Source organism: Anser cygnoides, chromosome 14 (assembly GCF_040182565.1).
Source record: "Anser cygnoides isolate HZ-2024a breed goose chromosome 14, Taihu_goose_T2T_genome, whole genome shotgun sequence".
NCBI lineage: Eukaryota > Metazoa > Chordata > Aves > Anseriformes > Anatidae > Anser > Anser cygnoides.
In genome coordinates, this window is record NC_089886.1 from 19,203,688 (window position 1) to 19,217,148 (window position 13,461).

Genomic DNA, 13,461 nt, shown 5'->3' on the forward strand with positions numbered 1-13,461 from the left:
CAAGTTGTTTCAGTAAATACATGTTGAAAAAATCCACACTTCATGGGTTCTTTCAGTGACAGCTCCATGTAAAAACATATCAAATGGGTGTGTACCTCTAAAATACTTTATAATTCTAGAAAAGGTTCTGTTCTAGAGAAAGGATTTTATGAAGCTCATTTAGAAAGAGTTGGGACAAATACATTAGATATATTGCCAGAAGAATGTAATATTTTTAATGGATTTCCTACCATACAGAAAGTAACTGGTATAAAACATCGAAGTGCCATTAAGTTGCAAGATTCTTGTAAGCACCTGGCTGAGATAAGAAAGCTGTTGTTTTACAGAATGCATCTTTTTACTTCTTTCCTACTGTGTCACAGCCTAACATTGATGGCAATTTCAGGCTCCTTTATGTTCTTACTGATCCAAAATTCTAAGTATTATGTTTGATTCTCCTACTTTTTCATTGCCAGTGCTGAAACTCATGTCAAGAAAGCCATCAGCTTGCTGTTTTGCTCAAGCATCCAGCTACAGAATATACCCCCCATATAACAGTACCTTAGTTTAGTGTGGATCATGTTATGAATTTGTGATTTGTGAAGCTGTAGAAAAAGTTTCCCAGGGGAAGTTGTGGAAGACGTGCTACTTTTTATGCGTAAAGCTACCTCAATTAATCTCAGAATCACAGAATCGTCTAGGTTGGAAGAGACCCCTAAGATCATCTAGTCCAACCTCAGCCCTAACACTAACAAGTCCTCCACTAAACCATATCACTAAGGGCTACATCTAAACATCTTTTAAAGACCTCCAGGGATGGCGACTCAACCACCTCCCTGGGCAGTCCATTCCAACGCCTAACAACCCTTTCAGTAAAGAAGTTCTTCCTAACATCCAACCTAAACCTCCCCTGTCGCAACTTTAGCCCATTCCCCCTCGTCCTGTCACCAGGCACGTGGGAGAATAGACCAACCCCCACCTCTCTACAGCCTCCTTTAATGTACCTATAGAGAGCGATGAGGTCTCCCCTGAGCCTCCTCTTCTCCAGGCTGAACAGACCCAGCTCCCTCAGCCGCTCCTCGTAAGACTTGTTCTCCAGACCCCTCACCAGCTTCGTTGCCCTTCAGTGGACTCTCTCAAGCACCTCCATGTCCTCCTTGTAGCGAGGGGCCCAAAACTGGACACAGTACTCGAGGTGAAGCCTCACCAGAGCCGAGTACAGGGGGACAATCACCTCCCTAGCCCTGCTGGCCACGCTGCTTCTTATGCAAGCCAGGATGCTGTTGGCCTTCTTGGCCACCTGAGCACACTGCTGGCTCATATTCAGCTGCCTATCAACCAATACTCCCAGGTCCTTCTCGGCCAGGCAGCTTTCCAACCACTCATCTCCCAGCCTGTAGCGCTGCTTGGGGTTGTTGCGCCCCAGGTGCAGGACCCGGCACTTGGCCTTGTTGAACTTCATACAGTTGGCCTCAGCCCATCGGTCCAGCCTATCCAGATCCTCCTGCAGAGCCTTCCTACCCTCAAGCAGATCGACATACGCACCTAACTTGGTGTCATCTGCAAACTTACTGAGGGTGCACTGGACACCCTCATCCAGATCATCGATAAAGATATTAAAGAGGTCCGGCCCCAGCACTGAGCCCTGGGGGACTCCACTAGTAACCGGCCTCCAACTGGATTTGGCTCCATTCACCACAACTCTTTGGGCCCGGCCATCCAGCCAGTTTTTAACCCAACAAAGCGTACGCCAGTCCAAGCCACGAGCAGCCAGTTTCATGAGGAGAATTCTGTGGGAAACGGTGTCAAAAGCCTTACTGAAGTCAAGGTAGATCACATCCACAGCCTTCCCCTCATCCACCAAGCGCGTCACTTTGTCATAGAAGGAGATCAGGTTCGTCAAGCAGGACCTACCTTTCATAAACTCATGCTGACTGGGCCTGATCGCCTGGTTGCCCTGCAAGTGCCGCGTGATGACCCTCAAGATAATCTGCTCCATGAGCTTCCCTGGCACTGAGGTCAAACTAACAGGCCTATAGTTCCCCGGGTCTACGCTCTGACCCTTCTTGTAGATGGGCGTCACGTTTGCTAGCCGCCAGTCGACTGGGACCTCCCCTGATAGCCAGGACTGCCGATAAATAATGGAAAGCGGCTCGGCCAGCTCCTCCGCCAGTTCTTTCAGTACCCTCGGGTGGATCCCATCCGGCCCCATCGTCTTGGGTACATCCAAGTGTTGTAGCAGGTCGCCAACCATTTCCTCATGGATAGCGAGGGCCACATCCTGCTCCCCATCCCCTTCCACCAGCTCAGGGTACCAGGTATCCAGAGAACAACTGATCTTGCTGCTAAAGACTGAGGCAAAGAAGGCATTGAGCACCTCAGCCTTTTCCTCATCTTTTGTAACTAAGTTCCCCCCCGCATCCAGTAAAGGATGGAGATTCTCCTTAGTCCTCCTTTTTGCGTTGATGTATTTGTAAAAACGTTTTTTGTTATCTTTAACGGCAGTAGCCAGATTGAGCTCCAGATGAGCTTCGGCCTTTCTAATTTTGTCCCTGCACAGCCTTGCAACATCCTTATAGTCCTCTTGAGTAGCCCACCCTCTTTTCCAAAGATTATAAACCCTCCTTTTTCTCCTAAGCTCGAGCCACAACTCTCTGCTCAGCCAGGCCGGTCTAGTTCCGCGTCGGCTCATCTTTGGGCACGTGGGGACAGACCGCTCCTGAGCCATTAAGATTTCCTTCTTAAGGAGTGCCCAGCCTTCCTGGACTCCTCTGCCCTTCAGAACCGCCTCCCAAGGGACTCTGCCAACCAGTGTCCTGAACAGCTCAAAGTCTGCCCTCCGGAAGTCCAAGACAGCGGTTTTACCGGTCCCCTTCCTGACTTCGCCAAGAATAGAGAACTGAACCATTTTGTGGTCACTCTGCCCAAGACAGCTCTTGACCACCACATCTCCCACCAGTCCGTCACTGTTTATGAACAGAAGGTCTAGCGGGGCACCTCCCCTGGTAGGCTCTCTAACCAGCTGCGTCAGGAAGCTATCTTCCACGCTCTCCAGAAACCTCCTAGACTGCTTTCTCTGGGCTGTGTTGTGCTTCCAGGATATTTATATCTCCTTTTATTTTTAGTAATATGCCTGAAACTGTTGCATTTTTAATTTGTAATTTGAAATTAGTTTTAACCTACTTTGATGTATCACAGGTACAGAAATAATTTGGTGCTCTGGCAGGTTATGTGTAGCTCATATATGCCACTGTTATATAAGTCTTAGTGTATATATATTATGTGGTTAAAGACGTGTGTAGTACTGTGTGTATCTGAGCCACCAAAGATCACCACTTTGCCACTATTCAGATCTCATTATCACAGTGGCAGCTGCTTTCCCGTTCAGTAGCTAATCTTTTCACAGATGAATACAGTTACTGCAAACACAGTGAAGTCATCTAAAATCAAGGAAGGACTGAAGGCTGGAATTCCAGTATGTGGTACACAGCGAGTTCTGTTAAAAACTCCTTTCCCTTGCTTGTTCTGATATTTCCCCTCCCTTGCATCTTCCCAGTAATTCATAGTTTCATCATTCCCTATTGAGATAACACGGCATTAAGTCTGGATTCATTGAGTGTTTGGAGTAATTAAGCCAGTGTTTCCAAGTTTTGATAGGTGGCAATTAGCCTTTCTCCTCTCATCACAGAGGATCCCAAGGCACTGCTGAGCAAGCTGAACTCTGCATTGGTTTTCTGAGCAGCTAGTGATAGTGCATAAACCTTGCTTGTTGCTTGCTGCTAAAACAGTGTGCTTCAAGTGTGTTAGTGAAATTCAGTAGTCTACTTTTTCCCCTTCTGTGACTAAACTGCATATGTCATTTCAAATACGGTTTGTTTTTCAAAGGAAATCACATACCGCATACAGTAAAAAAAAAAAAAAAAAAAAAAAAAAAGGCATTTTGGAAGAGGAAGCTGACAGCAAAAAGAAAAGGACCCGCCTGTAATAAAGGTGTAAACCATTTCAAAGTATCAGTTTGAGATGGGTTCATTTAGTCTTGCACAAATGTGTACAGATCTTCTCAATCTGCTTCAAACATGGTTGCTATCAAATAAAGTTTAAGCGAATTCTTTAATGAACTAATCTAAATGGCCATTGTCCAAGCTTAAATAAAAAAATGTTAGCCGCACAACCTAGGTGAGGTAGGATCAGTTCATGGGTTTTGTTTAGGGGAACTTTAAAGTTGCACAAGGTCAGTGTGTTTCTTTATTTGCTCTGTCATGTGTACTGCCTCACCTATATGGCAGCTTCTGGTCCACAAGCTCCTGCTTTTGAATTGGGATTTTACGGTGTTTAAAATTGAACATAATAGCTTACACACCTGTGCTGCTGGAGCCTGACTGTCCTGGTCACTGGATTGCAATTGCAGTTGTGAATGTGTGAACAAGTCAGAAGACATGTGTTCAACAATAATAGGATTAGTATTAGGAGGCTGAGCTCCTTTATCTCACGACCCAATAAAACACCCATTGTTTTAGTGGTGTTTGGCATTTTTTCATTTAAATCAGATTTCTATGGAGACTCTAGAAAACTGTTATGGGAATGTAAATGAGATTAAATTGATGTTGCAGTTCTTTATTATCTGAGCTGTTGAGATTCAACACCTGAGCTGGTCCCTTTGTAAGTAAGTGTGAATAGAAAAAGCAATATAAGAAAGTCTGAGACTTTAGAAGAAAAATGCCCGAATAGATTTGGTGGCAGTTTATGACTGAAGAAAATGATACAGACTTTGTGGTGGAAAAGCCATTGTTCGCATCTGTTAAATTGGCTTTATCTATATTAGTTTGCTGTTATAACACAAAGAAAATAGAGGTGGGCTTTCTTTTTTTTTTTTCCCAGAGATAGAAATGGATTTTTCCTTGCTGAAGATTTTGTTGTGTCTTATTCTATGCATTCTCTGTAGAAAGTGCTGAGCTCAAAGACTGAACATGTAATGGACTGAACAGTAGTACCATTTGCTGCTTTAAACCTCTGCTAGTAAGACACAAAGTGAATTTTCTACCAGAATGGAATTGGTTTTCAGTCATTGTCATGCATTTGTCTTTCAGCCTGACATCCCTGCTGCGAATGGCTTTGTCTGTGGACTCGGCTTTGTACCGTTGGCAGCGACTAGGAGCCATAAGTCTCTCCCAGACTGTACCAGAATCAACCCCACTACTATTTTCTGCCAGAGATAAATCAAAAGTCAACTTTAACAAGTGGAGGGTTGTGTTTCCGAACAACGGGAGACAGCAGAGAGACTGGGACCAAGCTTCTAGGTTTTATTCTGGAAACAAGATACAGACTACAAAATACACGTGGTTTACTTTTTTGCCCAAAAATCTTTTTGAGCAATTTCACAGGTAAAAAAAAAAATCATTCAAGGATGCATGGCATATAAGAGTTGTCTCTGAAACAGTGATATTGGAGCATGACAGAGAAGGGCTGCTTTTGTAGGTGCCTTGTTTCTAAAATTTAGGTGATGATTCTTTGGAAACAAATGTCACCTGATTTATACTGAAATGAAGATTTAAAGCAAACAAATGCTAGGTACCCTAACCTGTGCTGTGGCCAGATTTACTGCTTGAATGCTGGAGCAGTTTATCTGTAAACATTTCAAGTTTCATTTCAAGATAAATAGTAATAGTAGTGTCATATCCATCTCTGACTTTTAAAATCTTTATATTAGATTTATACTTTCATAATTTGATCTTTCCATTTTCCACATGTGGAATCCTTTATGGATTCCTGATGCAGGCAGTTCCACAATTTTGAACACGTTTTCTATACCAACCCTTTTACATTGTTGTTGGTGGTTTTTTTTTGTTTGTTTGTTTTTGTTGTTGCTTTGTATTGTGTTTTTGTGTGTGTGGTGGTGGAGGAGTTTTTTAATTCTCTCTTTTTAATTAGCTTTTGAGTTTGTGTTTATTTTCAAGACTGAGGTGCTGGGGGATCCTTAAAGAAGTTTCAGCTCCTAGAGATTAAAATAAAAGTGTTTATAATGCATGGAAATTTGGATGTATGTATAATATTATGAAAATATATAACTCAGCGTTTTCTAAAGAAAAAATAAGCATCTAAGTTAAATAACTGATTAATCTATTCTGGCAAAGGATGAGGAGGTTAGAGATGTGAAACGATTAATATTCCTTTGACACAAAATGGGGGAATTGCATCAAGAAAAATAGAAGTTCTCATTTCTGACCACTTTAATTTCTTTTGTACCTTTTCAGGCTAGCTAATCTTTATTTCCTCTTCCTATTGGTTGTAAACTGGTTCCCACAAATAGAAGTCTTCCACAGGGAGATTACTATGCTGCCTCTGATTTTGGTACTGCTTGCCAGTTTGATTAAGGATGCTATTGAAAACTATAGAAAATACCGATTTGATAAGATGATAAACTCCTCTAAAACCAAGGTCTATGACAAGTAAGTATACTACACCAATTATTTTCCTTGTTTTTGATGTGGTGGAAACTGCTCATCTTGATTTTGCAGCAGTTCCCTTACTGACTCATTGGAGTACAGTAAGTTTGTAAAAGGTGATACAGAAGAGTTTCTTTCTGCTTTTGAAAGTGCCTCGTTTAACTCAGTCAGGGTCATCCTGATATCATTGAAGTTTTATTTCATATCACAGTACTGTGTGCGATACACAGGTTTTCATTCCAAGTTTCCAAACCAGTCTGCCAACACACACGTCTTCTCCAGGTTGCAGAAGGATCTGGAGGAAATATGAAACGTATCCAAGTCTGGAAAGGATCACTGGGGCTGTTTAACACATTGAAAAAATGTCTTTCAGAAGTTTCCTGCTAAAATCATTAATACAAAAATTAATAATCAACTGCATTCAAGGTGAAGCATAACCAGGAACTGAAAAAAAAATTTATAGCATTTCCAGTAAACACAGGTGATCAATACAACACGTTTTCACTCTGGAGATGGTACAACACCCACTTGCAGTAAACTATGATGTTTGCCCAGTACTGACTCAGAAGGAAGAAATATTTTCACGCGCAATTCTTATTGCAACATTTTGATTTCATCAGAGTTTCTTGTGCAAGTAATAACTTGACATGAGACTGCCTAGCTTGTCACTACATAATGCAATAGTGCTTTGCTTTAAAAGAAGTTTAAATATTTGGGTCTCTTCCTTTTTTCACTTCTTCTTAAGCTCAAGCCATAGAGGAAAAATTACTATGGCTAGTACACATTTATTAGCTCTCTTGGAAATTAAATCTCATCTAGGCTGACCACTTAATGTGGCAGTGGCACAGAGTCCAATGGGGAAAAAGAAATGGGAAGCTGGAAGGGTTACTGGGTGAGAAAGGGACACTTCGGAGTCCAGAGGTGGGTCTGTCAGAGAAGGATAAGGCTGTGGGGCAATCTAGGTAAACTGCCCTTAAATCGTTTATGTATACTTATAATTCTCACAACTAGGTTTAGTTGGTTAAGGGGGGGAATGTGTTTGTTTTAATAATCCATGTTATGGGTGTGAAAACAAATAGTAGATAGAGGAGGTGGAAGAGAGGAATACTGTCTGTACAGAGGCTTATAGTTGGCTTCTGTTGACTTCTGTACGCAGAGCTCTGCCCATTACCTTTGAACTTCCTGGCAGCTCACAGGCTTACAAAGTGATTCAGGAACGCTTGGAGTGAACCGTGAAAATTGTATGTACAATTAGGCTCATCCCTGTTCTGTGTTAAAACAGAGACACTTCATGTGAGCAGACACATGATGCCAGGGAAATGCTCTGAATGGAGCCTCCGGGCATATTGTAACAGGAATAACAAAACATTCAGGATGCTTTTGTCGTGTATGACGTGCAGGCTTCCCGGCAGGCTCTAGGACCCAGTGTAGCTGGGTCAGGATGATACCTGTCCCTGGGCAGGTGGAGGTTGGAGCCGAGTGAGAGGCAGCCGTGGGCTCCAGACAGCTTAACTCTTCTCTCCGCCATTTTGGAGTTTATCTGGACTATTGAACTCTTCTAACTTTGTTGGTATTTAACTTGAGGCTACTTTTTGAGAGGAAAACAAGATGTCAAGGAAAAGTTTTCCAGGCTGCTTCTCTAGGATGATTTGGAAAAAACACTTTTTCAAGGAAACCTGCTGCCGATGTGCTGCTTCAGACACAGAAATCCAAAATGAAGAGCTGGAGAAGAGAGGAAAATTAAAGAAAAGAAAGAAGAAAAATGAATATAAACGAGTGATCATCTCCAATTTGTCCTTTGGAAGTACGAAGTGGAAGGAAAATCCAAACAGATACTATGACTCCAATAAAATCAAGACAACAAAGTATACCATCTTGACTTTCTTTCCTAAAAACATCTATGAGCAGTTTCACCGCTTTGCCAATATTTATTTTGTGGTCATTGCGCTGCTGAATTTTGTGCCGGTGGTGAATGCTTTCCAACCAGAAGTTTCTATGATCCCGATTTGCATTATAATGGCCATGACAGCCATTAAAGATGCTTGGGAGGACTTTCGGCGGTATAAACTAGACAAAGAAATCAATCATATGGGCTGTTACATTTACAGCAGGTGGGTTTTGTACAGCTTTTATTGTGAAAAATGTTGGCTTAAGATCTTTTATCAATGGTGATTTTGTTTTTTGTTTGCTTCAGACTATTAAAAAATGCCTGCTAGAAAATCACAGTGATTAAGAAAATGGAGAAAAGTCTTGGTAACTAGATAACACCTGATATTTCATACAGGGAAAGATATTTCTGTTTTCTTTAAACCGGGTGTTCAGACTGGGAAGGAAAACTTGAGTTTCATGGTATTGGAGTGGCTATTGGCCTCTTAGACATAGCGTGCAATGAAAACAGGTGCTTAAATAACTACCAAGCCCTGGATTTCTAAGAAATTTTCAGGAGAGCTTAATTTTATCAATATAACACAGAACAAGATCTGCACAATCAATATAGCACAAAACAAGATCGATATAGTACACAACAGTAGCACAGAACAAGATCTGTCAAGCTAATGTGTCCTTATTTGCATCCTTATATGCCAAGAAACTTTTGAAAACTGTAGCCCTTTGAGCTACTTTGAATTTTATACTCCGAATTGTAGGCTTGCTTTCAGGTGTATTTCATTTATTATTAGGTTGTACGTAAAATAAAAATTGTGTATAAACACAGTTTAAAGATAGGAGATAGTAATGTATGACTCTGGTCATCTCTAAATGAAGTATCTATAAGCATCTGTGCCTTCTTCAAAATGTTTCATGACCTCTTTCTTTTAGGACATTAAGGAGTTTGAAAAATACGTTTTAATGTATCAAAACTGTTCTCTCTGCAAAGTAGAAAATGACTTCTTCTTGTTAAAATATCACAACAGTTTGTCAGAAGAGCAAAACTTTCCATTTCCCTGAACGTTGCTTGTCATCCCTCACATTAATCATCAGTATTTTATATAATGTACATTCTTACAAGCAGTATCTTGCAGAACTCTGGCTTTTTGTCACCTACTTCTGTCATTACTGTTTGTTTCTCTTGCATGTGTTTGCCAGGGGTTTTTTTGGTTTTATACCCTGCTGGTTAAACAGGGAAATAATGGATTTGCTTGTTCAGTGGCTAAACTTATCCCCACATATAGATAATGATTTGTCAGAAACAAAGTCTCTCCTCTTTTTGCAAACTAGTCTGGAAAAGCAGACATTCTCCAAGTTTCTAAATATTGTTCATCTAAGATTTCTTTTCTGTTCCACCATGAAAACTACCAATAATTCTTGCTCTTTGGGTGCTAAAATTACCTCTTTTTCCTATATTTCAGGTTGCTATTTAGCTGGAATTTTTAATCTTTCCAGTGTTTCATTAATCCATGAGGCAATGGATTATTTGTTAACCTTTCTTATTAAGACCAGTATGACAGAGAATAATAGGTGGTACAGTAGGTACTAATGGATAGATCTGCATGGGATTCTTACTTCCTCTTGACATAAAGCAGCCATGCTAATTTATATCTAAAAGATTTTTACCATAGGAATGTGAGAAGTGGGGAGTATGATAAAAAATTGTTTGTATAAGAGAAAAATGTCTATTATGGATTTACGATGTACATACAGATCCAGATTCAAGTTGTAGCCATGAGTACTTTTATATACAGAAACTTGACATGGCCCATCTTAAAACTGATCGTCCCATTCCATAAAAAGGACTTTGATCTGTGATGAAATATTGTGTAGTATCTTGTATTTTAACCAGAGTTTTATGGTCAAAACCAGTGCTGTAAGGGAAAGGAAAATAAGGAGGGCTTCAGACTGTACCATTTATGCTGTCTGGAAGAATCATGGATAATTGCAATTGCCATCACGTCTGTAGTTACAGCTTATTATATCATGAATAATTTTAATCAGGCTTCTGTAGTGCTTTGGGAAGCTGATATTTCTTGTTCTTCTTGCTAGCTGCAAAGTCATGGAAGAGTTTTCTTCTAATTTTCTTCCATGTGAATCATCTGCTGTAGGTAATTTTTTAACACAGGTGAAAGTCTTTTTCAAAGCACTGTGAATCTTGTTAATCTTGTGGCAACTAAGAATTCTTTTTAATAAAACAACTCATCTTCCATCCTAAGATGGAAAATTAATTAGATTTGAAGTCTTGCAGAGTATATTTCAGTAACAAGATCTCTGGTTCCTATTTCAAAAGACATACAAAGGGAGAGCTCTCTTTTCTGAAGACTGAATGTTCTCCAAAACTTTCTTGAAGACTGGGGCAAATGCAGTAACTTGGCTTCCTTCAGCACAGAGCGAAGAAAATTGAATTCAAGTAGACTGCCCTGTAAACACATTACTTCTCATTTTCTTTTCACAGAGATCAGCTGGAATGGGTAATCTAGCCTGCTAGTTAAATGAAGGAAAAGACATTTCAAGTAGCATACTTAAAGACCGTTTAATTAAAAAAAGTGGAGACAGTAATATTAGAGTGTCTTGGGGAGATGCAATAGCTTAGATCTGGTGTTTGATTGTGGACTTTCTGAATCAAAGGTTTTTGGAAGCATAATAATTGTGTACAAGCTGTTGTGCTGCCAAAATAAATCACACAATACCAAAAGAAGAGAACTAAAAATTCAGTTGTGGATGGTACAGACTTATATTTAATTGTTTCCTTTCTCGTGGTATCCTTTAAAATATAGTTGGTCTACTTTTAAATTTTCCTAGCAATGAGGTTTCCACTATTACGAAATGTGATTGTCAAAGCATCTTCTATGATATTCTGCTTTGTTATCCCTCTTTAATTGCTTTAAAATTCCTCAAGTGACCTGGCTTCATGCAACCCTAATTATTCTTCATCCATAACAATTACAGTCTTAATATATGTGTAATTTTTAACATGTTAGCTTTGTTACGCCCAGACACTTTTTAGGTAAGATATGTATATAGATCATACTTTTCATTTTGTCAGTCAGTCCCTCCAAACCTACTTTGGTTACTTTTCTCTGAACTCTCTCCAGTTTGTTATTAACTAACTAACAGTAGGGACCAGCACTTAATGTAGTATACAAGCCTGTAAGTGACTAAAAGCCAACAGTTACTAAAAGCTATTATTTGATTCTTTCAGAGTTCTATAATGTTCAAGAAACTACTTGATATATAATTAACCTATGGTCTGGGGGTGATATACCTCTAGGATTAAGCCGTAATAATTTCCAAATACTCCATAGCATCCAGACAGGATTGTAAATTGATTTCACACTTTAGAAAATTAAACCTAAATTTTTCTGACTATTATCAATAGACACTCAAATGCAAATGCAAGGACTTTGCACAGTGCAAGATGTCAGAGCTACATGCTTGACTAAATGCACGTTCATCTGGCAGCTGCACCTGTAAAAAAACATTATCTGAGCTGTTCAGATTGCTTAATTTTAGGCACATAAACTCAGATATCTGAAATAGTGATTCAGAGAAGCCTAGTGTATGTTCCTTGAATGATCTAGTGGTGTTCTCAGATAACTAGTTAAGGCAACAGGCATACTAAATGTTGAGAGACCCCCATTGTACTCACTGTAGAAAAATTCTTCGGTTGCTTACAGACCGTGTGGTTTTCAAGTAGCTCCCACAAGCATCAATCTCCTATTCCATTGTAGGCCCACCTAGTGTTTGTGTCAATAAAAAGTCAGTCTGGCCTTTGTTGTTATTCTTTATTTGCTTAGTATAAGGTTTTAGAACATTTAAAGACTTCTGCATCACCATTAACTCTGGATTAGTCCTAAAGCAAGTGATGTTGAAATAAGAGAAAAACAGAGACCTCATCGCTGCAATGCACAAAGTCAGAAAGGCCAGCAGCTGGAAAGCTGAAAATGACTTGAGCTAGATTCACCAGTTTTAAAGAGAATTAAAATACTGCAATTGATTTAAATTTCATAATTCAGTATTGTAATTTATAAGGCAAATGTTAGATTCATTGTATAGGAAGCCTCTGACAGCAATGAAGACCTGCTTGTCTACCAGTTACAATACATATAGCATACTTTATATTTTCTTAAACTTGGGATAGCTGAGTAGTAAAGAGGAAGGCTGCCTTCAACCTCCTTCATATGCTCTGATCAATCAGACCTGAAAGGAACAGAGATTGCACCTTTCCTGGATGCTACCCATGTCAGGAAAGAAGGTGTGGTTGGCCAGGGAAGCAGCAACACAGAGGTCTGCAAGCTTAAGTACAGTCTGGGAGATAGCGGAGAATGGCAGGGAATGTGCTTGCAAACAGGAATAGGCCTGTTGTCAAATCCCAGAAGTGAAAGAAAAAAGGGCAACATTTCTCTGGACCCAGGAAACATCATATGCAGCTCATTCAACCCAGGGTGAACCCAAAAGTTTTTTGAGAAGAAAGCAGGATGAGAGGAAAACACCATCCTGCCAAGGGCACAGTAAGCAAAAAGAGGTTTTTTGCCAACACTTCCATTTAAAGTCTTGTTCAGCAGCACTGAGTTTTCAGTTGTTAAAGAACCTTTTCTTTCTGCTTTATTATTTTTGTTTCTAACAAAGCATAACTTTAAAGACTAGGAGCCTGCTGGAGGCTTTAGTTGGTTCATTTTATACACCAAAAAAAAGAGTCTCAAGCCTCTGGTCTGCTTGAAGTCCTATCACCTTCCCTCAGGCAAAATTTCAATTGATTTTCTTGGGCACAGCAACATCAAGGCTTCTATACCTCAGTGGTTCCTCCTCTGAATGACGGATGAATATAATCAACTGGAAGCTGAAGATTTGGCTTCATATCCCGTCTTCCACATGGCTGAAGATGCATTCCTAAGACAGCAACAGAGAAAGAACTTGATCAATTTAAACTTTTTTTTTCATATAGAAGTAGAAATATAAATAAGTTACAATAACTGCAGGATGATTATCTGCTATATTACTGCAACTCACTTTCCTTCAGCAAAGATCCAATGCCATTCATTTGCTTAATGCCAAAAATGAGTATATCATTCTGTGGGGGGGGACCACCACTGGCAGCAGGCACTCATTC

The 13,461-nt window shown here is 40.0% G+C and overlaps 1 protein-coding gene across 7 annotated transcripts in view; it reads left to right on the forward strand.

Moving 5' to 3' along the window:
- Nucleotides 1-13,461, forward strand: part of ATP10B (ATPase phospholipid transporting 10B (putative)) — a 216,125-nt gene that overhangs the window by 156,695 nt on the left and 45,969 nt on the right. For 6 of the 7 annotated variants that reach the window (XM_067005484.1, XM_048064682.2, XM_048064686.2 and 3 more), the window contains 2 exons: nt 5,067-5,360; nt 6,231-6,425. In XM_067005484.1, the coding sequence (XP_066861585.1) occupies nt 5,086-5,360; nt 6,231-6,425 (470 nt within the window). In that variant the 5' untranslated portion in view covers nt 5,067-5,085. Of the gene's footprint in view, nt 1-5,066; nt 5,361-6,230; nt 6,426-7,105; nt 8,534-13,461 lie in introns of those variants that run through there. The other variant, XM_048064681.2, reaches the window with a different exon arrangement.